We start from the raw sequence: 26685 nt of genomic DNA on the forward strand, positions 1-26685 counted from the left end.
TTCAGTGTGATCCTCAAATATACCCAATCATTTCAAAATTGCTGCAAATATTTATTACTTTACCAGTAACCACAGCTACTGGAGAACGATCCGTTTTCAACACTACGATGCCTTAAGACCTACTTAAGAAATACAATGGGACAAAATAGGCTTAATAGTCTAGCTTTATTAAATATTCATAGGGATATAGAAGTTAATACAAATGATATAATTAATGAGATGAGTAAATCATCAAATAAAAGATTAAAGTTAAATTTGTAAATTCTTAATTTTTTAATTAAATATATTTAATACTTAAGTAAATTATTAAGTAAATATTTTGTTATTTGTAAAATGTGTTATATTTTTACCTCGACCCCCCCCCCCCCCCCCCGGAAAAAAATCCTGTGTGCGCCACTGTACATAATGTTTGGAAATCGAAGAACCCTCCTCATACTAACGATGATACTATTAAGGTGGGTATCGATTACGCATGGCAAACCCTCGAACATTGGCTCGCGCGGCAGCCGCGACAAATGGGTACCACGTTGTCGCGCGAGCCAAATGTCGTTGGTATTTAGCACGTTAAGTGCCATGTGACCGCCGGCGGCCTTACTTAATGGTATTTTTAAAACGTTATTGGGGTTTTTATGTTGTCATTCGTGAAATGCTATCAGCATTATCTCGGGAAGTATTTGGTATAAAAATATGATTCCAACATAGGATTATTCAGTTTATCATGCATGTTATTAATAAAGTTTAAAATAAATAAGACCGCCGGCGGCCTATCGGTGCTATGGTAATATTCGTTATCGCCATACACCATTTTGCAGTCGGCTGCCGTAATAGAATGTTAATGTTTAGTACGACCGCGATTTGTGTCAGCCATAAATTACATTTTAATTTTAAAAAAAAAGGGTAACCACTCTTTGTACCCAGTGCGAAGTTTATACATGCTCTAATTGTTTTTTCAAATATCATTCCAAGTAAAAAGGAAGCGAAAGCTGAAGGTAAAAGTATACCGAGTACGAATGGTATGATAAAAACAATGTATATTGTAAAAGTATGATATTTTTTTTTATTTTTTATATGTTTGATAATCAAAATAATAATTTTAAGTAATTTTCATTTTCATTTTTATAAACATTTTTTGAAATTTTTAAAATATTTTGATTAAACAATAAGAATGTATTGTAAATAGGTAAGAAAAATAAATATTATGTTTAAATTATCGTTACAGTGTAAATAATATAACTAACCTATTGCAAATTTTGTCCTCTATGCCCTAGTGCTATTTTCAAAACCATTACTACAGCGCCAAACATATAAAACAGGTAGGCAAATACATTGGTTTTGAGGCAGCCCGCGGCCATATGGCCTCCTAGGAATGATGTGGTGCGGCAGCCGGCGGCCTAAAAATCACACAAACATCCATAATATGATTTTGAGGCAGCCGGCGGCCTCATGGCACTTAACGTGTTAGACACGCGGCAAAGGAATTGCTCACGAGCAGTTGGGACGGTTTTGTCATTTTGTCGTTTGACGGTTTTAAAATTCATTCGCGATATCATGGACAATGAAAAGTGTCTTGTTTTAATACGTCTGTACGGTGCTAAAGATTTTTTGTGGAATAGTAAATCTCCACATTACCACAATAAAACTTTAAAGGAAGATGCATGGAATGAAATAAGTTCACTAATGAACTTACTTGTAGCTGAATTAAAGAAGAAAATGACCACCCTTCAAGCATCCTACAGAAGAGAAAAATCCAAAGTAGCTAAAAGCCTCATTACTGGTTCTGGTAAGTATTGCATATTAATATACTTTAATTTATTTTAGAAAACAATAAACTTTAAAAATATTTACTTACTATAAAAATAGTCATACTACTATAGCTACTATACAATAGGTACTGATGTATTGTGTATACATAAATACAAATTTACAAGTTTTTACTAAATACCAAATAATATGATATTTTAAGAACTGTTGGTAGGAGCAATTTTGATACTGGTAGTGTGTGTGGTGGGGGGGTTTGACCTCCGAATGTCTGCAACTATTTGGCAATTTTCAGAATTCTAGTATCCTCTTGTATCCTTTAAAAATAGCAATCGGTAAATACAACTATATAAGTGATATAACCCTATATAGTTTACTCGTAATAAATACATGATTTTCGGCAGTCAGATAATCAATGATAAGTTACCCATATTAGTATACTGTGTTCATGTAAATTGTTTTCACATATATAAATGTCTAAAAATAGAAATGGAAAATACCGATGACATGGTCGGTATGCAACATTTCGTTGTTCGCAGCAGTTATTTCCAATATTCCAATATTCCCTAAAATGTTATATTTATATCATTATATGCATTTTATACAATATGTTCTTATGGGTTGAGATTTTGTTAAATTTTGTCAAAATTTAAACCTTAAATGCTTATAAAAAAAAATGTGCCTATTTATTTTTTCATATTTTTCAGCTACTATTGTAAAAATATATCAGGAGCTTTATATGAAATATTCACACTTTTTGACCCAACAAATAAAATATTATTGACATTTATAAAAAAACAAAATATACCAAATGAATAAGTAATTTATTTTAAGAAATGTTTGTAACAGTCAACACGTTAATAGTATTTTTAATTTTAACATAATTAATTAAACAACTTATTATAACTTTTCACACTTATATGAATTATTAATTATATTTAGGTACACATCAAGTTTACGTATCAAAGTGGTTTGCTTTTGACGACTTTAATTTTATGAAAGATATATACGTGCCTAATGAAACATCAGACACGATGCTGTACCTGGAAGATGTAAGTTAAAATTTTAATATAATAATATAATTAAAATAATAATTTAATAATATGATATAATATACTGGTGCGTTTTTGAGTCAGCCTGCCCAAAACTACTACCGTCATAGTAGTTTTTTCGATTTTTGATTTACAAGCGGCTGCCGTGCACTTCTTACCATCTAGTGTTAGTACGTAAGTTTATTTTAAATTTTATCGGCACAACGGTTACACCGACTGTGCTATCTCGTCGTCCTATTATCTTAATTACTTTGTCGATAAGGTCCGTGCTGCGTCGCACACGGTATACATCGCGGTTAAATTGATTGACACTTCCCGGTCTTATATACACTGTGTGCCAAGTAGTCATTTTTATTCAGTATGGGTCCTATTGAACTAAAAATAACTTATCGATTTGTACACTTAATCGGAATTTATTCCATGTCTCATATGTACATAAATATATTGCTCTGAATTCTGAAAGGTGCTTATAATAAATACTTTTTATTTTTTTTTATTGGGGGGGGGGTATAAGTAAAATGTTAAAATATTGTATCCCCCCCCCCCTCCACAAACATGGCTAAATTACGCCACTGGTCAACAACATGGGTATACAAAATTTCTGTGTTACATTTGTGAGTGGGATAGTCGAGCGCGTGACAAACATTGGACTCAAAGACAGTGGCCTTTAAGAAATAATCTTATTGTAGTTGATAAAAAAATATTACGAAGTAATTTAGTCGACCCCAAAAATATTTTATTACCACCGTTACACATAAAACTGGGTATAATGAAACAATTTGTAAAAGCATTAGATAAAAATTGAAATTGTTTTTAATATTTATGCAAAAAATTTCCACAACTTTCCGAAGCTAAGCTCAAAGAGGGTATTTTTGTAGACCCACAAATAAGAACATTATGCAAAGACAATGCATTTTTAAATTCGATGACAACTATTGAAATAATGATTGGATTTCATTTAAGGAAGTAATTAACAATTTTTTTGGAAATATTAAAAGTGAAAATTACAAAACCAAAGTAAATTCTATGTTAGAAAACTATGGTATCTTGGGCTGTAACATGAGTATCAAAATGCATTTTCTTTATTCATATTTGGACAAATTCCCGGAAAATTTGGGAAACGTTAGCGAGGAACAAGGCGAAAGATTTTACCAGGATATAAAAGAAATGGAGAGACGCTACCAAGGGTGTTGGAGTGTTACTTTGATGGTTGACTATTGTTGGATGTTGCAACGTGAAACTCACTATGTATGTATATAAAAGAAAATCGAATAAACGAAGTTTTTTTTCAAAGAGGCAAAGATATTCTTCAAATACGAAGTAATATTAATGTAAAAATTGTATTAGTTGTTTAAAATAGTTATGTAAATAGGTAATCTTTATTATTTTCAGTTAAAATTTTTTTTTGTTAATATGCTACATTTCATTCATAAATTGTAAAAAACTGTGACGTGGTATGACCAAATAGTTAATATATTTAAATTTGGTATACATATTTTAAATAAAACCAGTGATTAGAAACAGGCAGCTTTTGAAAATATTTTTTTGTAGACCTGTGTTATTCAATGCTAGAAATTCACTTAAAATTTTCCTTTTATATCTAAGAATTTAAAATTGTATATAAGGCTTCTAACATATTTTCAAAATAGCAGGTGAAACATAAAAGAAATATATTGGCACAATTTTTTTTTTTACAAGTATTGAAAGTTTGAATTTTGACAACATATGTAAAAATCACGAAAATCACGAAAATTCGCAAATTATTTTAAACTGGAAATTCATAAATTTTTTTTCTTTTTAAATCTAAGATTTGTATATATCCTAGACAGATAAACCGTCTTCGTTCAGAATCGTTTTTCTTATACAATGATATAATATCATTGGATTCAAATTTAATTCCATCCATTACAGTAACCCACTTGTAACCCACTGTACAGCAGAGCGACATCCACGACTTACCCGCCTTTATTTTTATTATTTATTATTTATTTTATTTATGTTATAAAATAAAATATAAATAATTATTTTATTAATATTAAATATCAATCGTTAAAATATACACATTATTATTTTATAACTTTACAACATATAATACAATTTATGTATGCTAACCTATCTATAAATGCTCTAGAACCAAAAACATTATTGTATAATGTAAAATTTAATAAAATGTATTAATATATTCATGTATTAAAAATGTATAGAAGTATGAAAGACGACCCAGATACAAATGTACAATTTGTACAAACCGTACAAATGTTTCCTTGTTTGTATGATCATACAACAAAGGAATATTCAAATAGAAATGCACAAGATAAGGCTTGGGGTGAAATTGGAAAGACATTTGACATTTTGTCCAACCTGGAAGCCCATCTATAACCATAAACCATCGCCTAAGTGTTCTTGGATGGGGCAAGACATTCGAAAACTATTTTCTTACATACATGTAAGCTTTTGATGAATAATATTGTAGGATTAATGTAAATTGTTTTATTTCAGGATTACATTTTTTATTTTTTTTCAATTCACCACTAACAATATTTTTCAGTATAACAGAATTTAATGCCTGAAAATAAATATTAAATATACATGATTTGACTAGCACTAGGTACTTCAACAAATAAAAAATGAATTGTCACGTGTTAAAAGGACAGATCACTTATATGTGTTATGATATTGATATTAGAATGAATTGATCTAGTATAAAACTTAAAGATAAGATGATATTCTCTATGGACTTTTTCATAGACTTTTATTTATATTATATTATTATATTTAAGTTATGGCCTTTTTGAAGTTGTATAGTGTATATTTTAAAATTATCATAGCTTACCTACTTAAAATAATAATTTCAAGAAAACCCTACATTGTGGCATTGTGCCCTAAATAATCTTATATTTTATAAAAACGTAAATTCACTCCAATATCAAAATTAACAGCAAACTATTGAAACCTTAGATAATTATTATCTAAGATTGAAACTAATAAATGAAAATGATATAAGTAATCTATGGATAGAACCCTGTTTTGATTATTTATGTATATGCTGTGTATAAACAGAGATCCTTTTATAATATACAAAAATAAAAACATGTTGTTTTGTAACAACTTGACATTATGTTAAAAGTATTTCAAAACTGTGAATTGTTTATAAAATAATGAGTGATTCATGATAAAAGCCTCACTCAGTATACCTAGATTGTTAGACACATATACTACATTTAATACACAAAATCTACAATTTCTTACTTTTAAATGTTTAACTGTATTTTCAGACACTAACATTTTTTTTCTAGATCATTTACAATATTTTCTAATGTACAAACTCTCTTTTCTAGTCTGGAATTTTTTCGTTTTAATATTTTATTTTTTCTTCTAAGTATTTTTACATATTTTTTTATTAGATTAATATTATCTCAAGTTCTTCTAGGGGTGGAAAATTTACTGGGACTCAAATCATCAATGTACCTCCCTTGTCTTAAAATGCTGATCTTTTTTGAAACCGTACCTAACATGGCATTACTATGAACAATAATAGTACATATTAATATGAAATTTAAAATTTAAAAGAATATATTAAGTTATACAACCAGTTTACAAATGTTGGAGTGACTTTAATATTTGTTGATAAATCAATTCTGGTGTATCACTTGTTGGAGTAACAGTAACAGCAGAAAGACAAGGAATATCATAATTCAACTAGGTTTCACTATGAATATAAAATATATAAATGTATTAGTTTTAAATATAACAATAGATAATGGCATAATGTTAAATTATACAACCATTTTAAAAATGTTGGAGTGACTTTAATATTATTTGATATCATTTAGTGTAGTAGGGTCCACTGTCCACTGTGTCTACAGTATTAGATGAGCAGGGAATATCATCACATTCAACATTTTTTGAATAACATTTGCCTAGGGCATAATGTTGGAGTGACCTGGACATCTAAATTTGATGGACAATCATCACGAACCAACTTCCTAAATAATGAAACAAAAATTATCTTATATAAATTTTTATAAAATAAAAAATAATAACAAAGTATAATACTTCCTTAATAGAATTGAAACTGCATTTTTGTTAAGGGTAGTATACTTATTTATTCGTTTTAAACTACTGGGATCAAAATTATCAGAACAAACTCTATGCCAATTAGCAATGTTTTCTAATTTCAAGAACTTCTGTAGATAAACGATTTCGGCTTTTAGTTTTATTTAAATTTATAGCACTGAATATACGTTCAGTTACTGCACTGCTGTGAGGTAATTTAATGAGGTTGGGAAACATTTCTTCATCATTACCCTTCTTCAGTAATTTTACTGCCCTCCAAAACTCAACGACATCATCACTTTTATTAATTTCTATACTGTGTGTCTAAGCGTTCTCCATTCAGGGTCTAAATCATTTAAATCAAGACCTATTAGACCTAATATAATTTGAAAGTCTGAAGCCGCAGGTGAAATGGATATTTATATCATCCATATTTTTTGGATCAAGAAAATCCAAATTTTTTAAGCTTGAAAGGGAAACGTTTATAAAATGTATGACAACATTCAACCAAAAAGTTCAACCTATTAGTTAAAAAAATGTCCTTGTCTGTTTTTGATAGAAAATTTTTTGATAATTCAGCCATAAGTGAGCTCCAAGATACAATTTATCAAGTGGTAAAAAATTTGATGGATTTCTATATTGAATAAGAGGTATGTCAGTATTTTTTACATAGTCATATTTCATGTAGCACTCTAAAATAGTTTTATATGTTCTTTCCATATTGGAATAGATACAATGGATGTTTGGTTTTTGGGATTGGAATTCAATGCTCAGATTTGTTAAAATTGGTAATATGAAGTTTAAAAAATGTAAATATAGTTCATTAATTGGATTAGAAAGTTTTTGATGGATAGTTGTTGCCTTATTATCAAGTAGATGATCAGCTTGGAAATATAATTTAATTGATTTATACAAGACAATCATTCTTTTAACACAAGCATGAAGTGCGAACCAACGGGTTTGTGATGGCTGTAATAACTTATATGGTTTCATATCTAAGAACTCCTGAAATTCTTGAAATTGTTTTAGCCGTTTGAAACTAAATTTCGTATAATTATACACTTAGTGTACAAGATTTTCAACATCGTTCGGCAGTTTTTTACACGCGTACGAATGGCATAGACATTTAATAACGAAGAAATAAGGAACATCTTGTTCTAATAAGGTCTTAACAGAATGTTTGTTACCAAACATAACGTTTGCCCCGTCGCGTCAGATGCAAAACCAGCCAAGTTATGTTTGTAAGGGATATCATGTGTAATAAAAAAATGTATTATAGAATAATATACGCCTATAGCACTTGCATCTGAAACTTCAATCAATTTTACAAATTCGTCTTTAACTTCAAAGTTTGAACTTTGAACCATACGGGATACTAAGCCAAATGTTTTGTACTGGATTTGTCAGTTGACTCATCGATCATTATTGAGAATGATTGTGTTTTCATTTGCTCTATAAGATTTTCAAATTCATACATACCAATGACATTATTTGTAATATCAGTTGCTTTAGAAAGGTTACATGTAAGATTTTTTACAACATTAGATTCGGGACAGATGGATTTAAAGAGGGATACAAGATGATCTGATGTTCGTAAAGCGATATTGTGCTCTGAAATGAACATGGCAAGGCGTATCGCGGATATTTTGGTGTCTTTATTTAAATTAGTAGCATTTTTATATGCGGCGATATTATTTATTTTAGTATTATTTTTAATGGACTTTTCAGTGATTTTATGTTTTTCAGAGAAAAAATGTTTCGGTACTGCGGATATCCCTCCCAAATAGACATTTTTGCATAATTTTCAATTGAAGTATTCATAACCTTTTTTACTAGAACTAAGCCAAGGAAAATAATCTGGATTTGATAACCATTCCGTTCGAAATTTGTGTACATATTTTTTTTTCGAAGACTTCAATTTTTTGTTGATCTAGCTTCTTCGGAGCTACTTAAGTCATCCGACATTATAAAAATTAAACGATTTAAACTTAAAACTCAAACCTCAAACTCCGACACTGGAGAGTTATTCGATTTTAAATCATATTCATCGAAAATCCATTTAGAAAAGTATTCTTATCTATGTCGATGTGGTGATATGCACGCTATCACCAGTCGATTCTAAACTCTGATACCATAGTCCGTGTTTATATCAGCAATTTACCAAGATTTTAGATAATAGATATTAGTGTAGATATCTGATATCTGCAATTGTGCTAAGTGTTGGTGAATATCATAAATCATGATTACGTAACTGATACTCTTAAAAATTAGAATTCTAGTCTTCATGCTGATACTATACAGCTATTACTAATAGATGGGCATCTACTGAGTTATTTCTCGGAACATTGTGAAAAGCGCTCCCGGTGACCGATGTAAAGAACTACGGCGACGCGCGTCGCGTCCGGGTCCAAAAAATATTCCATCGAGCGTTTTTTTATAATCGTATCGCTCTATTCCACATTATTTGATACGTATAATATATTATGTATTTGTAGTAGCAAGTACTAGATATTATGTTTACATTAGACTTTTATTTGTGATGGACGGTTCATGTTTGCAAAGCACTGTGCGTTGTACAATAATATACTCTATACTAGTGCTTCTCATTTTTTTTAGTACCGCAACCCAAATTTAATCCGACAAATTTTTCACGACCCACATTGTTTCACTTTTCAAAAAGTAAGTAATAAAAATAAAATTTGTATAAATATGTATTCATTTTTAAAGGGTATTTAGTATTTTATAGGTTTATAATTAATATATTTTTACAAATGTACTTTGAATAATGATGTGTATACGAAAAGTGTGAATGTTTTTTATCATGGTTAATAACACCATTGACATTGACGTCAATTTTAGTTATTTTCAAACGAAAGGAGTTCGATAACTTTAGCTTGTTTCGATGTTTGTTTTTGATGCCCACCATTGCCGAAATCCAACTTCGCACATGTGTGAATATGAGAATAGTAGTAGTAGTATTACAGCTTCAGCAGAAAGAACTGGAAATATTTGTTGAGACGACAGCCAAAACTGAATTACATTATTGCGGCTAAATTGAAGCTTTAAAGATGAATTTTTAGGATATCTATGAGTTTTTTGTCGGCTTTTATCGATATCCAAGTGGATATCTGAAACGAAATTCACAACCCAGCTATTTTGATCATATTTTTTAATTTCTTCAAGAAAGTTAAAATTAAAATTATCTTTGAACGAAATTAAATGCTAACAGACATGGCAAATTATGTCATCAGCTACTTTTATATCATTTTCAATTATAAAAATTTGAAATGTTTCAAAACAATCATAATTTTACTTTGCCATAAAGTAAGTTTTTTCATAAAACCTTTAATTTTGTCATGAACCGCAAATAGATCGGCTACTTGTGTGCTTTGTTATATACATTTTGTTCGTTATGTTTCGAAAATATATCAGCTAAATACGTGAGTTTCAGAATACATTTTTCATTGTACAAAGATTGTGCCAAATCAGTTTTTTCTTTTAGAAAAAATTCAACTTCTTTACGGAGTTCCTCAAGTTGTGTTAATACTTTACTTTTTGACAGCCAACGTACTTCAGTATGTAAAAAAAGTGATGTATGAGAATTTCCCATCTCTTCGCACAACTTTTCAAACAAGCGTGATTGCAATCGCTTTGTCTTAATGAAGTTGACTATTTTCACGAAAGTTTTCAAAACGTTTTTTAAGTAATCTGGCTTGTGTTTTGATACTAAAAACTTCTCTGTGAATATTGCAGTGAGTACTATTATTTTTACCACACATAGCTCTAGCACCGTCTGTGCATAATCCGACACATTCCACCCAATCAAGACCTTTTTTTATTGATATAAGAATCTAGGGTGTTGAAGATTTCTTCACTAGTACCTCGAATAATTGGTTCCCAAAAAACGAAGAATCTTCATGAGGTCCGTTGTTCCATTTTCCATATCCATATATAACGTATGAATACAAGCAGCTGGCATAAACCATGAACATCAGTAGATTTATCTAGTTGTAGTGAGAAAAATCTACTTTTACGAACTCTTTGAATTAACTCATCTTCTGTCCATTGAGACATTTCATTAATTCTACGTTCAACTGTATCATTTGATAGTGGTATCATTTTAATGTCTTTTGAACTCTTGTCACCAAACATTACTCCAACTGCATCTTTTATCACTGGTAGCACTAAATTCTCTTCGATTGGGTGCAGTTTACCAGCTTTTGCAATTCATAAACTTATCAGGTATGAAGCGTGCATAGCTTTTACATTGACTTTGGTAAACTACTTAATTTTTGTCTTGGACGTTTTTGGTTTTTTAGCTTTGTTTCAAAATAAGAGAGTGGCTGATCTGTTAGATCAGGATGCTTGGTCTCAATATTTCGACGTAATTTATTAGGACGCATACTATCGTTTGCAAGTATATGGTCATAATGGTTTGAGCTGTTTTTGAAAAGACATAGTGAAATAACCAAACGAAATACCGAAATTATATCGAAAGCTCGTGGCTGCAGTCACTGAAGAAAAGATAAGGGAATGGTTTTGTGAGGTCCAAAAGTTTATAACTGAACAAAATTGTACGGATATATTTGATGACCCTGCTAGAATTATCAATTGTGGCGAAACAGGCATGCAAACATGTCCTGTTAGTGGTAAACTTCTCTGTCCTAAAAAAATGCCAGATTTTTACGAAATATGTAGAGGTTCAGAAAAAGAATGTATAACAGTATTATGCACTTTTTCCGCAGATGGCTATAAATTTCCACCCATGATAATGTTCCCCTATAAAAGGATACCAAAATTAATTGCAAGTGCATTACCCGAAATGTATGTCATAGGTCGTTCTGATAGCGGTTGGATGGTTTCACCTGCATTTTTCGAATATATTGCTAATTCTCTCTATCATAATCTGGTTCAAAGACAAGTTAAATTTCCTGTGTTACTTTTTCTTGACGGGCATAAAAGTCACCTTAGTCTAGAACTATCTGAGTATTGTGTTAAAAAAAACACACATTTTTTGTCTACCACCAAATGCCACACACATTCTTCAACCATGTGATGTATCCAACCACTGTGACTCAAGCCATTAAAATCATTTTGGAAAAATGTTGTTCGTGAAAACAAAAAAGATAATGATGAAAAACGCTTTAATAGACACGCGAAAATTATAACTACATCTGATTTCGGAACACTATTTAAAAAAGCATTTGATAATATTACTATTGAATCTATTATAAATGATTTTCGTGTTTGTGGTCTATACCCATTCAATCCTGATGCCGTAAATTACAACAAATGCATTTCTAATCGTTTTAAAGAGGTCTGCAGTAATAATAGTGAACACGATAGCTTAAATAGCAATGAACAACCAGTAGCATCTTCATCTTGGGTACCAACAAAGTCCGATTTTATCACCACAAAAAAAACTTCACTCTATTTATTAGAAGCAAACATGGGTAAAAATAATTGTGAAAAAGAGCTAAATTATTTAGAACAACTTTTAAATATATGTGATGAAAGAATAGGAATGATTGAATGTAATACAGAGCCAGTGGAACAACTAATCGAGAATACGCTATCAAATTCCGATATTTCGTTATCAAACTTAAACATTTTAGACATTCCAATTGAAATTGATGGTATATTATACGACACTAGCAATATTGATCCATTGAATATAACCCCAGAAACACAAGTTACATATTCAACCGACAAAAATGTGACAAATGAACTAGATATACAGGAAACCGATGGAAATTGCTATACGGAGGTTAGTACTAGTTTAGATGACTTATGGCTAAAACATATGCCGTGGCCAACAAGTGCTGAAATGATCAATCCTAACAAAAAAAATAGTACACCTCCTGTACCTTATGCCATAACTTCTGAACAGTGGAGAAACATTCAAGAAGAAAAAGAAACCGAGAAAAAAGAAAAGGAAGAAGCAATTAAAAAAAAGACGAGAAACAAGAATACAAAAACAAAAACTTGTCGAAGCAAAACAAATTGCAGCAAATGAAAAGGAAAGTAATGATAACGATTCTACATCTGACTCTGAATCTGAACCTGTAGTTCCGCCAAAAAAATTTAAGAAAAATACAAACTATATTTTATGTGATTATAAAGTCGGAGACTATGTTATTATTGAGTATGAAAAAGAATATTTTCCCGGTATAATTAGAAAAGTAAAAAAAAAAAAAAATACAAATGTATGAAATAAGTGCAATGGTTATGGTTGAAGCAGAGTGGAAGTGGCCAGAAATCAAAGATGTGTTGTGGTACCCTACAAGTTCAATTATACAGAAAATCGATCAGCCTTCTTTAGTAAACGCGGAAGAAAAAATATTCTGTGTACCTGAAATAACAGAGTTGAGAAAAACAAAATAGTTACCAAAGCAGTTACCTAGTTACTAAAGATATAATCTAACTACCCAGGACAGTACCAGTTATTACCATAGTTATTTAATTTTAAGTTTGTGATACAACGTATTTTTAAGATTACGATTTCTTATTTGTTAATTACCTAATAGTTATTAACTGTTATAAATATATTCTGTTTTATAATTTTTAGTTCTGTTTTATAATTTTTAATTTTGTTTTAAATTTTTAAATTTTAAATAAGGCAGGTAACCTTTAGAAGAAATACAATTAAAATTAATAAATACACTTCATTTAATTTTGATTTAAGTGATTTATGCTGTTCTGATCATGCTAATATTTTTGAAGCAAACATTTTAAATTGTATAGTTAAAATGTTTATCAACTATTGGTGTGTTGAAGTTAATAGAATTTGATGTGGGAAACGTCAAATAAGAGCAGGTGAAAAAGATCCCATTAAAATTCTAGCTAATATAATATGGTATAAGTCATTCAAAAAAAAAATTACTAGTAAATACAATCGGGTGTAAATTTTAATATAATATTTATTTTTTATTAAACTGTGACTTAATGATTAATTGTTATTCATTAATATGTATTATTATTATTTGTTATATATTTTTGTTTATTAACATTTAATCTTGTTTAAATTATATTCATTAACTACTTATATTTTGTGAATACCTACTTATTTTATAATTTTTATACAATGAGGTATAAATTATAATATAATATTTATTTTCTATTAAACTGTATACTTAATAATATTAATGATTTGTTATTACCTAATTTATTAATATGTATTATGTATTATTATTATTTGTTATGTATTTATATTTATTAACATTTATTTGTGTTTAAATTATTTTCATTAATTACTTATATTGCATGATTATTTATTTTATATAATTTTTATGTTTTACAATAAACATTAAAATTGATCTCAATAGTTTTGTTTTTAATTATTTGTTATGACCAATACTCATCAATAGCCTATACCGCTATAATTAAAAAAAAAAAAAGGTACTTTGAAATGAACAGTATGAGAACCCCTGGATATTTGGTAGTTACACATACCAACCACCGAGAGCGCCGTAGCCCATGTCATTTTATTGGCTCAGTTGAAGATTGAGATAAAGTTTGAGAAGAAGTAATGTTGAGTTCTTCAATCAATTCAGAACTCACAAAATCAATTATATCACCTTTGGTTGCAATTCTATTTTCTGGGCTTACCCAAGTTAATTTAAATTTTGGAACAAATGCTGAAGAAACTTGAAGAGGTTTAGACTGCATGTAACTATTGAATCTGAAATAAAATTTTAATTCAATTTAACGTAAATATTTTCACAGATTTTTATTTTTTTTCAAATTATGTCGTCTTTAATGTACTGATTTTGATTATATTATTTAATTTGCATTTTTAAAATTGAGTACTGCTACCATAGGGGATTGACACTAATGCGATGATGTTTAGCAGTTTATAATTAAAACCAAAAATTTGTTTTATAATATCTTATATGTTTTTTTTAAATACATACACAATATCAAAAATAATATGAAATAACTGATTCAAAATCAGCTGTTTAACTAGATAAATAGGTAGTGAAATATATATATATTTAAGTGATTAACGAGTATAAAACTATAAAAGCACCTCGTCCATCATCACATGTAAAATATTCTTTTAAATTTATAATAATAGAAAACTCATTAAAATTTAGCCATGATTTATAATAATATTTAACATATTAATTTTACATTTTTTTTAATCCATTTTTGAGAGCATTAACTTATGGTTTACAGTAATTTAAATTGTTTAATTCATTTAATTCTTTTGTTACTGCTGTTATAGTTGGTAAGAGATACCCAATACACACATGCTTTTCCCCTTGTAACACATCTAATGCTATTGAAATAGGTTTCATTACCTAAAAAATAATTAACAGCACTAATATTTATGGATAAAAATTCAAAAACATACATAAAAATAATAACTGGTGTAGGTATCTAGAAGCTAGACACCAATCAATTATTGAACTGATAGTTTTAAACTAACAAATTACCTAAATATTAACAAACTTATAAAACAACATTTCATTATTTCAGAAATCACAAAAATACTTTTTGTTTTGAATTATAAACATAAATTATAATACCTTGCAATACTCAATTAAGAATGACATGTCTCTTTGAACTGAAAAAGGAGGTAGTTAACTTGTTGACTCGAGTTGAGCTTTCCTATGTAATAAAGGAATGTGCCTTCACGGTCTAAGAGTAGGATATTAATAAAATAAATTTGTGTTGGCATTGGCATTTTTTTGACATTTTTTCTTTTTTGTGTATACAATGGACAATGGTAATTTATGCCTAAGAATGTAATTATATTAAGTAGGCCCGTCGGCCTTAACACATTAACACGACTCACCTGTGGTACGTTAGATGGTGGATTTTATCACACGCGAACCGTGCCGGGGACGTAAGTAGGAACAAAATATTACAGCCCGCTCACGTGCGACCACCTAGCCGTACCACAACGTAGAACTCACAATATACACGAACACGATGGTTGCTACTGCGTACATAAACACAAAACCACGTTTTGTACAATAACTCTGGCTAGAGGTGAACACCCTAGAACGGGAAAAACAATTAATGATAGTCAACAAATGTTGAGCGAACGATGATTACCAGAGTTTTAATACACAATACAATATAGGACGGAAAAACGTGGTTTAGCAGCAGCAGACGAAGAAAACAGAAAAAGCATAGAATAGTACGAACACTACTCGGTGGCGAGCGGTAAAGAAAGAAACGACGAAAAGAAAACAAATTATAACCTAACCGAATTTTATGGTAACTCACTTAATCACAATGTCAGTGTCACTTGTACAACAACACGAAATACGAACAACTATAAAAATGCAGGTGACAATGAGCCCTTTTAGATACTTTTACACGAATTAATAGAGAACAAATTTTAAAAACAACAATAACAGATAACGTAACGGTCTCACACACGCACTGGGTGGTCAGCACACCACAGCTGATGCCAGGTCGACCGCGCAGCAGCGACGCGTGATAAGACCACTACGGAACATAACAACATAAAGACATGACAGATACAAATACTAGAAAAAGCCATTTTGGCGCGAACATACTCCCCCTTTGAAAGGGTAAAAATCTTTCAAAATTAGATACAATACATTTAACATAGAAACTATAAATTTGAACACATGCTGATAAAACTGGCATACATAGTCATAAAAAAATAATTATAAAAAATACAAATGAGCAATAGAATGCTTATACAGAGATACATTTCAGATAACGATGTATGAAGAGTGGTTAGGTAACATCTTCTTCATCCTTGTGATTGGGCTGCATCCTCTTCGTCCTCGTGATTGGGCAGCACTGCAATTTTAGATGTTGGACGTTGAAACTTCCTGCCAGCCGAGTTAATGATAGTAACCACACGAACAATTCCATCATCTCCAGGATGGACCTTTATGATTCTGACCATTTTCCATTTGAGGGATGGTGTATTGTCTTCCTTTAAAATAGTCAATGAACCTACTTTAACGTTATCATTTTTTGATAGCCAGCAACCTCTTTTGTGTAGTTGTGGATGATATTCTGCGCTCCACCATTTACAAAAGGTTTGAGCTTGCATCTTAACCAACTCCCATCTTTTCACTCTGTTGAGCGGTATTCCAAAGCTGTCAGGTTCAGCGGGTAGTGTCAAACTTCCTCCTATTAGAAAATGGCCTGGGGTCAGTGCATTGAGATCGGATGGATCATCAGACATTGGAGATATTGGGCGAGAGTTTAATACAGCCTCGATTCGGCAAAGCAAGGTGTCAAAACAAATGTCTTTTTGCAGACTTCACAGCTGCCTCCCATAGACCACCAAAATTGAGAGCAGAAGGGGGTATAAAGCATAGACCTTATACTCATAGACGGAACGTGGTTGTAATTCCGGCGTCCAAGCGTGAGGGCGCTGATCAAGGACGCACGCCCGCACTCCGCACATGCGCACAAGGCCTATCGTATTGTACAATAATTTTTAATTCTGTTGCGCCTGCGACTTATCAACACACCGCGTACTATCACAATAGTATATTACTGTTATATATTTTCTGGTTCTGATTTGAAATTTTCAATTCTTTCAACAAGTGTTTTTCTTGAGTTTTGCCGATTTTCCTTATTTGTATTGTTTAATTTAGTCTCAACTTTCAAATTTGTACTAAGATGCCTAGGAAGTGTATCATTTGCAATGTTTATGAAAGAAGTGGTGGCCAATCATTTTATTCGTAAGTAAAATAATCATATTTTAACATAATAGTCATAATAGTTTCCTTATATTTTTCATGTGTATCTTCGTGGTTTGTTCTATAAAAATATTTTTCTTTAAATATATGTTTTAATACTTTTTTTTTTTATTAGCTACCAATATTTAAAGAATTATAGCTCAACTATTACAACTAAATATACATAAATAGTTTTATTTTTTATTAATTTTATTTCAGCTTTCCTAAGGATGAAGGTCACAAGAAGTTGTGGTTAAAAGCTTGTGGAATTAGCCTATATCTACCGTCATATAGAGTTTGTGAGGCTCATTTTTCTAATGAAGACTTTTTACCAAATGGCTACTTAACAAGTATTGCTATTCCAGAAAATATAAAATCTAAACAGCCAGAATTATTAGAATCCACAAATACAGGTATCTACCGTTTATATTTTGTAAATAATAAATAATAGTTTACAGTTAAATCTTAACATTTCAGTCTTATTTTTAAATAATTTTGTTGTAATTCAAAATTGCAGTTTTTGAGTCAACTTCTCAAGAAACTCTGTTGCCCGAAAAAATCACAATCGTATCAACAAATAGTATTTGTGTTACTCCAAAAAGGCGATGTTCTAGTGTATTGCCTGATGTGAGGTACATTATTATTTACATATTTATTACATTATTACATTTTATTCTATATTTATTATTATAAAATGTTCAGTTAGATAATATCATATATACTATATAATATAGTCTGTCGTCCAAGAGCTGCTTTCTTCACCATTTTTATAAAAAGCATATATTAAACTTATTTTATACTAGGTACTACTTACAACTTACTAGTACCTACTTACAAATTACAATAGAACTATTATAGTAATATAGTCTAGCTGATTATAATTTATAAGTCTATTTGGCTTTGGTCTATGCAGTATACAATAATGAAGTTGTAATATTATAATATGGTATGTGTTAATAACAATGTTTTTGGTCGCAAGGAATGGCATCACTGCTGGCACGCTAGGAAAGACCGCACCACCCACCCGCATCCCGCCTGGATGTTCCGTCTATGAGTATAAGGTCTATGGTATAAAGTGCCATTGAATTTTGAGATCTGAGAGAGAGTCTTCAACTGTACGTTGTCCCTTGGCTGGTGAAAAGTATGAATGTAGGACCTTGTTGGCTCCCACGAAGTTTGTGCCGTTGTCAGTATAAATTTGGTTACAAGGGCCACAACGAGAGATAAACCTCATGAGAGATACTAGAAAGGCCTCAGTGGTAAGTCCGCTAACTAGTTCCAGGCGGATAGCACGAGTCACAAAACAAACGAATACTGCAATATAGCACTTAATGCTGACTACTCTACGTATGCCACTTCGAATTAGGATTGGTCCACAAAAATCAACACCAGTTCTGGCAAAGGGACGCTCAATATTAATTCGTTCCCGTGGAAGTGGTGCCATGAATGGCGTGGACAGAGACGGGCTGGACCGGAAACAAATTATGCAGCGTCTGACAGTCTGTCTAGCAATAACTCGACCACGAATCGGCCAGTAGTGAAGTTGAATGTTGGCCAGCAATCCTCTGGGGCCAATGTGAATCAAACGCTTATGTTCGTACTCAAAGATTAGCTGTGTGATTCTACCTTTAGCTGGTAATACAATTGGACATCTGCTAGTGTAAGCAATGTCAGAATTTATGAGTCGATCTCCTACTCGCAAAAGACCATCTTGATCGAGAAACGGATTTAAAGAGCGTAATGCACTACGACGTCCAACAGGTCTGATAGCTTTAAGCTCGGCAATTTCTGATGAAAATGACACGGAATGCATTTTTCGCAACAGTACTGTGGTAGCATTGGATAGTTCAGCTACACTTGAGCCTTTAATCGTCGTTCAGATACTATCTTGGTTTGAGCATTGTAGCAAAATCTCAGGACATATTGCAGCGATACGGGTCATTCTGGACCAGGAAGAATATCTTTCGGCAAATTGAAAATCTGGCGTTTGAGTCACTACAAGAACAGGCCGAATTACTCTGACCTCGGGTAATTCAGTATGAATGACACTGTTGGATGGCCAAAGCTCTTCATTTTGACTCAACCTCTTAGGACCGGTCCACCAAAGTTCATTCGATAACAATGATTCAGCTGAGCATCCACGTGAAATAACATCAGCAGGATTACTTGTTGTTGAAACATGGCGCCATTGAGAGGGTTTAGTTATATCCAATATTTGCGCTATTCTGTTGGAAACATACGATTTTAGTGGTTTGTCACTATTGATCCAGGATATCACAATGGATGAGTCAGACCATAAGGTGACATTACTGGGGTCACAGCGAATGTTGATGCGTTCCAGCTCTTTTCCAACCATACTGACTAACTCTGCCAAAAGAAGGGCGCCACATAATTCCAAACGTGGAATCGTGCTGGGCTTCAGTGGAGCTACTCTAGATTTGGAACAGTATAGTTGACATTGCGATGTGGTAGTTGATCGAAAGTAAATGCAGGCACCAAAAGCATTTTGTGATGCATCACAAAACCCATGGAGCTGCACCGATGTAGTACTGTCAAATGGTACACGACGTGGAATTGATAACCGCTCTAACACCTTTAGACCTTGATAAAAATTTACCCATTTTGTTTGTAGTTCAATAGACAGTGGTGTGTCCCAGTTTAACTTTGAAGACCATAACTGTTGCATAAACATTTTTCCTCGAATCAATGCAGGCGTTAGGAATCCCACTGGATCGTATACACTGTTTATATTGGAAAGTAGTGTTCTTTTTGTCATGTGGAGAGACCTGGATAAATCCTTGAAAATGAATTTGAAGCAGTCGTTACTTGGTTGCCAAGTAAGACCTAGGGTGCTGACAGTATCTTCTTCACTAATAGACAACAGATAAGTAGGATCACGTTCAGAAATTGACATTTTTGACATAACTAAATTCGAGTTTGAACACCACTTGAGAAGGGGTAGACCAGCCTTGTTAAGTTCCTCAGCTAGGTCTTGAAAAAGTTCATAACACTCCGCTTCATCTTGACCACCACTAAGCAGATCGTCAACATAAAAATCTTGTTGAATTACGCGCTGAGTTGCATGATTTCTGACATTGTAACTTAGTTCAAGTAAACAGCGAGTGGCGCTAAATGACGCAGCTCTGGTGCCATAAGTCACAGTAAGAAGTCGATAGTCTTTCAATGGTTCAGCAGAGCTCTCTCTGTAGCATATTCTTTGCATATCGCAATCTTCAGGTGAAACTCGTATCTGCCTGTACATTTTAGCTATGTCTGCAGTAAGAGCAATTTTATGAATTTGAAATCTTAAAATTATGGAAATTAGATCAGGTTGCACAGTTGGTCCACATAGTAGAATATCATTGAGACTGTGACCAGACTTAGTTGTAGCAGAACCATCGAAGACTACACGCATTTTTGAAGTTAAGCTGTTAGACTTGAACACTGTGTGATGCGGAAGGTAGTATGTGGGGCCATTAGTATTTTGAGCCACTTCCATGTGGCCTAACTCTAGGTACTCATTCATGAAGTCCTTGTAACTCAAAGCAAGTGCTGGGTTTCTTAACAATTTGCGATTGTTCATTAGATGGACCAGGAGGGTAGAATGGTGCATCACTGTGCAACTTAGTGTTGTGTCGTTTTCCACATCTGTTGCAATTACCACCACGACATTGACAAACTTGACCAGGAAACAAACAATTATAGCACAACCTGTTTTTGAATACTACATCCTGGCGTTCAGACAAAGGCATTTTACTGAAACTTTCACAAATTGAAAGCCGATGTTGCTCTGGACATACTATACATTGTCTTTCCTTAAAAGGAACGCTGTTGAGTTGATTAGTGAATAGTACTCTTTTTTGCAGTGGACGAACCCCAGTAGACTGTCTGAGCTGGAGTGACTGATTACCTACATCACCAACCTCATACGAAGACACACGGTTGGCCAAGAATTTTTCCAGATCAGTGAATTTAGGAAGATCCTTGGTCAATTGTAATAGTTGCCATTCTCCTACGGTGGTTGAATCCAGTCTGCAGCACAACAATGTCACTAGCCATGCATCCCAGTCTTTAACTTGGTTGCCCAAGTGCCTTCAGTGCGTTTACTTGAGATACAACATGGTGATGCAGTTGTCGTAATTCATTGGCAGTAGGCTTGTGTACTTGCGGTGATTGAAACAATGACCGAATATGAGATTGGATAATGAGTGACTTGTTTTCATATCTTTCTATAAGGACATCATAAGCTATACGGTAGTTGGCATCAGTTGTGGGAATGGTACGCACCACTTCTGCTGCAGGACCAATTAGACAGGACTTTAAAAACTGTAAGCGCTGTACATCAGACAATACTAGGTTGTTATGAAATCTGGCGTTAAACTCATCAAGAAATGATGTCCAGTTTTGCAAGTCCCCATCAAAACGTGCATCACCTCAGCCCCACCCATTTGGAAATTTTGAAAAATTTATTTACCAATATTTAGTATGTAATTTGTATGACAACTTTCAAAATTTGTGCGGCCTTGGTTTTCTCGTAATCAACCAAAAACAATGGATGGAGCTGGGGTGATGTGATTTCAGCCCCACCCAAGGTTAACATTAAATAATTCATACTCTAACCTACACCATAATTTAGTATGTAATTTGTATGTCTTTGTACAACCATTTTCAAAATTTGTACGAACGTCGTTTGCCGGCAATCGCAAATACTAAAAAACCGGCGTCACCCCAGCCCCACCCCGCGGACAAAATTTAGCGTTTTCGAATTTTTTCCAGTCCTATGTTTTAGTACGTAATTTGTATGAATTTGTACGACCGTTTTCAAAATTTGTACGATCTTCGTTCGCCGGCAATCGCAAGAACTTAAAAACCGACGTCACCCCAGCCCCACCCCGCGGACAAATTTTAGCGTTTTCGAATTTTTTCCAGTCCTATGTTTTAGTACGTAATTTGTATGAATTTGTACGACCGTTTTCAAAATTTGTACGATCTTCGTTCGCCGGCAATCGCAAGAACTTAAAAACTGCCTACCTGTTAATATACTAGATAATAGATTGCCTACCTGATAATATATACTACTCGCATAATCACAAAAACGTATTGCTGTGTCCAGCTAGTAAATTACATATTATTTTATAATAAAAATATTTTATATTATATTACTAACTAATATTGTAACTCCCACTAGATTGTACAATTTACATTGATATACGAATTTAATTGTATCATTATCCGTGACGGTTAAAATTAACAAGTATAGCAGTAACCAGTTTTATATTCTCTACATCGTGATTATTACGTATGTCTACATAATACGTAAGATGTATGGTAAAAACTATCTGTAGGTATTAGATTTTGAGAAAAGAACAAATTTAAGGATGAAGTTTTAAAACGTTTATTAGTTTATTACCTAATGTACAATATATGATCCATTACCTTTATATATTGTATAAAATAAATATCATATTGTGTAAATTAAAAATTCGCAAGGTACCTGTGTATTAGATTTGACTGGCATTGGTTTGGATTTCATGTCATCTAAATAAATATTAATTTAATTTAAAAGAATTTCATTAATCATTATGGTAATATTCCTATAATAGAATATTATACACTGATACAATAATTTTTATAATCATTTAATTCCTATTCCTATTAATATATTGAAAATTATTTTTCAATTTGTTTATAGTGTTTTTCTTTTTCAAATTACCTACTACATATATTAAAAGGTATCTACAACATAATATAATATAATATCATGGATTCGTGTACACAGTTTAACATTAATGTCTGTAGTTATTATTATGGTATATGTTACATTCTGTATACACGTATAGTTAGGTATTTTCCCAAATAAACCAACTAATTTTAATAACGTAGTATTGCAAATCAAGTTATATATGTATTATATTGACATTAATATTAATAGATCATTGAATACTTTTGATGTTGTACAGAAATAAATAATAATCACTTTTTCCAAATATATTTTTCATTTTAGTCTTGACTATCCTGACTATTACTACCGAGTGTCGTACTATAATCATAATATCTTATATTTGATTAATTTTCTATTACGCGCTTTCGATTAGTATTTTTTAGCGTATTTTCCGTATATATTTTTCATACCTAGTAATTGAGTTGTTTAAATCCATTGTACATTTAAAATGAGAGGCCGAAAACCAACGATCTGCCCTGGTGAAATTATAAGTATTATACTTAAATTTAAGGACAGAGTAATAACTGAAGTGAATGGAGAAAAAAGTAAGTAATAATATCATTATAAATACACACACATATAATTAAGGCAAGTTTATGTAGTAATATATTTAGTTTTAAGTCAATAATAATAATTTATATAAATTAATAAGTAATGTATAAAACTCGTAGTATAACTTAAAATTGCCTATAATTTAAGTAATTGTTTAATGATCCTTTTTTTATTTATGAATACCTAATAAAACTAAAACCAATTAAATGGAACATAATATTATTAATCGCATTTAATCAGTTCTACGATTCATAAAATTAACGATTTTTTAAACTAAATATTTAATACACCCTATTACAATATATATTTTAATATAATATATTTTCTATAAATGTAAATAAAATTTTTTTGTTGGGTAAAATAGCGTGAAAATGTTATACAATACTTCTGATATATTGTTACAATATAATTTGAAAAATTTGAAAAATACATATTATGCGCGTTTTGGTTTTATAATCATTTAAAGTTTAAATGTTGACACACATTAATAATAGTCTTAATAACAATATTTAACTTTTTTTTTGTTGTTACATTTGTTACAACATTTATTGTTGTATTTTTTATTAGAAGTAGTTGTAGCTACAAACCACGTATGGCAGGATATAAGTTTTGAATTAAATAATCGAATGTCCAACAATGCTCTGCATGTATTTCTTTACAAAGGATACCATGGAGTAAAAGAAAAACTCGGCTTGACGCCAATTAAAACACCAGATGTAGTATTACCCAAAAATGATATACTCAATAATTTAGACGATAATGATGGTTAGTTCAGTTTCAATTCAAATGTAATTTGTGTATTCCATGCATTTTTAGTTATATAAACTGACTCTATGTTATAGATTCCGAGTCTATTGACGAATTGGATAGTGACGAAGATTTTGCTGTTAAAAAATTTGTTATTACATTCTCATCTGACGAATGGAAGACAATTCAACCACAACAGGTTAAATATAATTTAATGGATAAAAAACGACCTCTTAAGCGTTTTAAAACCTATGAAGTTTTACCCAAAAACACATGGACACCATTAATTGCAGAACATTTTTGGATACACACACAATTACCATGCTGCCTTTCATTTCACCGAGCGAAAGTGTCACCAAATGGTGAAAATTATGTGTCTGTTGTTGGGCGGTGTTCTGATTGTGGATCCTATTTTAAAGGAATAGTATCTGAAAAACCACCAGAAAATTCTAGGTAATATTAACTTAAAGAATATGAAGAAAATATTTTATATAATATATTATTATAGAGTACTTATGCAATGTACATATGTTGGGAATTTCAATGAACTGCATAAAGCTACTAAAATACGACGTATGATAGGTCCTGTTATAGAAAAAGCGTTATCGTCTATAGTAGAACAAGGGATTTCGTGCGAGACATACAGAGAAAAGGAAGCTGTACGTCTAATGAAAACAGGTAAGTACCGAAAATTCAAATACAATTGCCTGGTGATTAAAAAAAAAATTATCAACTATGAAGTATATAATTATTTAAAAAATAAGGTTTACTTAGTTTCAACTTTAAATAAATGTTAAATACAGTTGATCAAAATCAGAATTTTTAAATTGTTTGCATATTATTTAGATTAGATAATATCAGATATATTTATATGCTTTTAACATATTTGTACCATATTAGGAATAATAAAACAGTCGTAATTTTTTGGTGAGTATTAAACTCCGTGCGGAGCCATGAATGTTTTATTTTGTGTTTGTCATCACTGTTTGGGTAACGCAGCATCAAGGTACATTCAGGAAGTCAAAATTTAAAACTCCAAGTTGTTTTTAAAAGCGCCGGGAAAAATAAAATTTATATTTAAAAAAAAACAGGAATTTTAACGCATAATTGGTTTTCGACAAAATCGAATTTTTATTTTGCTATAACTCAAAAACTAATCGATGTAAATACTTGAAATTCACCAAATGTTTATATTAGCGTTCTCCATACACAGTTAAATTTTCAAAGAATTTGACCATTTTTAAGCTACTTATAGACAATTTAAATTTTCGACTTTTCTAAGTTTTTTATCTTCAAATGCCGATAAAAATTTTTTGGGTGGCCAGAAAATCTTGAAAATTGAATACAAGGTTTCTTATAAGTTGTTCTTAAAGTGATAAAAAAAAAGTGTTTTTAACATGTAAAAATTGCGAAAATTTGCAAGTAAATTTGTGGTTAAAAAATCGTAAAAATTTTTTCTTTTATAACTAAGTTTTGAAAATTTGGTACAAGGTTCTCCATAAATTTTTCTTCAAATATCTGTAAAAAAAACTCTACCGGACTAAAAATTTTTAGGAGTGTTTGAAATTTAAATTTTTACAAAACCGCGTTAAATAATGGTTTAGCCTCAAACGATTTTTGATATTTGTTGTTATTCAAATACTATAAGTCGTAAATATTTGAAAAATTTACCAGTTATTTAGATCGCCATTTTCTTTACGTGATTTGATTTTCAAAATATTTTGACTTTTTTTGAGCTATTTATAGGCATTTGAAATAATCATTTTTTTTTATTTCTTTTTTATAAATGTTGATAACAAAAATTTAGCTGTGACAAATTACTTGAAAATTTAATAAGAGGGTCCACATAACTTTTTCTAACTCTCATTATTAAAAATAATTATAATTTTTAAGAGTAATTATTATTACTCTCAATTACAAAAATACATAGGCACAATTTTTTTTTATTAGTATTTGAAGTTCAAATATTGACAAAAATTCGTCAAAATCATGAATATTTTTCACTATTTGGTAGTTAAAAATTTATAAATATTTTACTTTCAAAAGCTAAGAATTGAAAATTTAATACTATGTTGTCCATAAGTTAAGCTTAGAATAATTATAAAAAAAGCGAGCA

General features: G+C 31.1%; 1 protein-coding gene and 2 pseudogenes across 1 annotated transcript; 2 read left to right on the forward strand and 1 right to left on the reverse strand.

Moving 5' to 3' along the window:
* Window positions 1-1548: 1548 nt before the first annotated feature.
* Window positions 1549-2819, forward strand: LOC149061197 (uncharacterized). Its single transcript, XM_089219685.1, has 2 exons — window positions 1549-1780; window positions 2701-2819. Exons 1-2 carry the CDS (start codon window positions 1549-1551, stop codon window positions 2817-2819), a joined length of 351 nt encoding a protein of 116 aa, XP_089075811.1.
* Window positions 2820-6705: 3886 nt separating this feature from the next.
* Window positions 6706-26685, reverse strand: part of LOC107169310 (uncharacterized) — a 28111-nt pseudogene continuing 8131 nt past the window's right edge.
* Window positions 10990-13292, forward strand: LOC149061198 (uncharacterized; annotated as a pseudogene).

This window comes from Diuraphis noxia, unplaced genomic scaffold (assembly GCF_037042655.1).
Source record: "Diuraphis noxia isolate RWA-SAM2 unplaced genomic scaffold, SU_Dnox_SAM2 contig0001, whole genome shotgun sequence".
Taxonomy (NCBI): Eukaryota; Metazoa; Arthropoda; class Insecta; order Hemiptera; family Aphididae; genus Diuraphis; species Diuraphis noxia.

Excerpts from the sequence above, each read along its gene's own strand:
- LOC149061197 (XM_089219685.1), top strand. The coding sequence starts at position 1,549 with ATGGACAATGAAAAGTGTCTTGTTTTAATACGTCTGTACGGTGCTAAA. Across the intron at positions 1,781-2,700 it reads AAGCCTCATTACTGGTTCTG|GTACACATCAAGTTTACGTA; the intron begins GTAAGTATTGCA and ends AATTATATTTAG.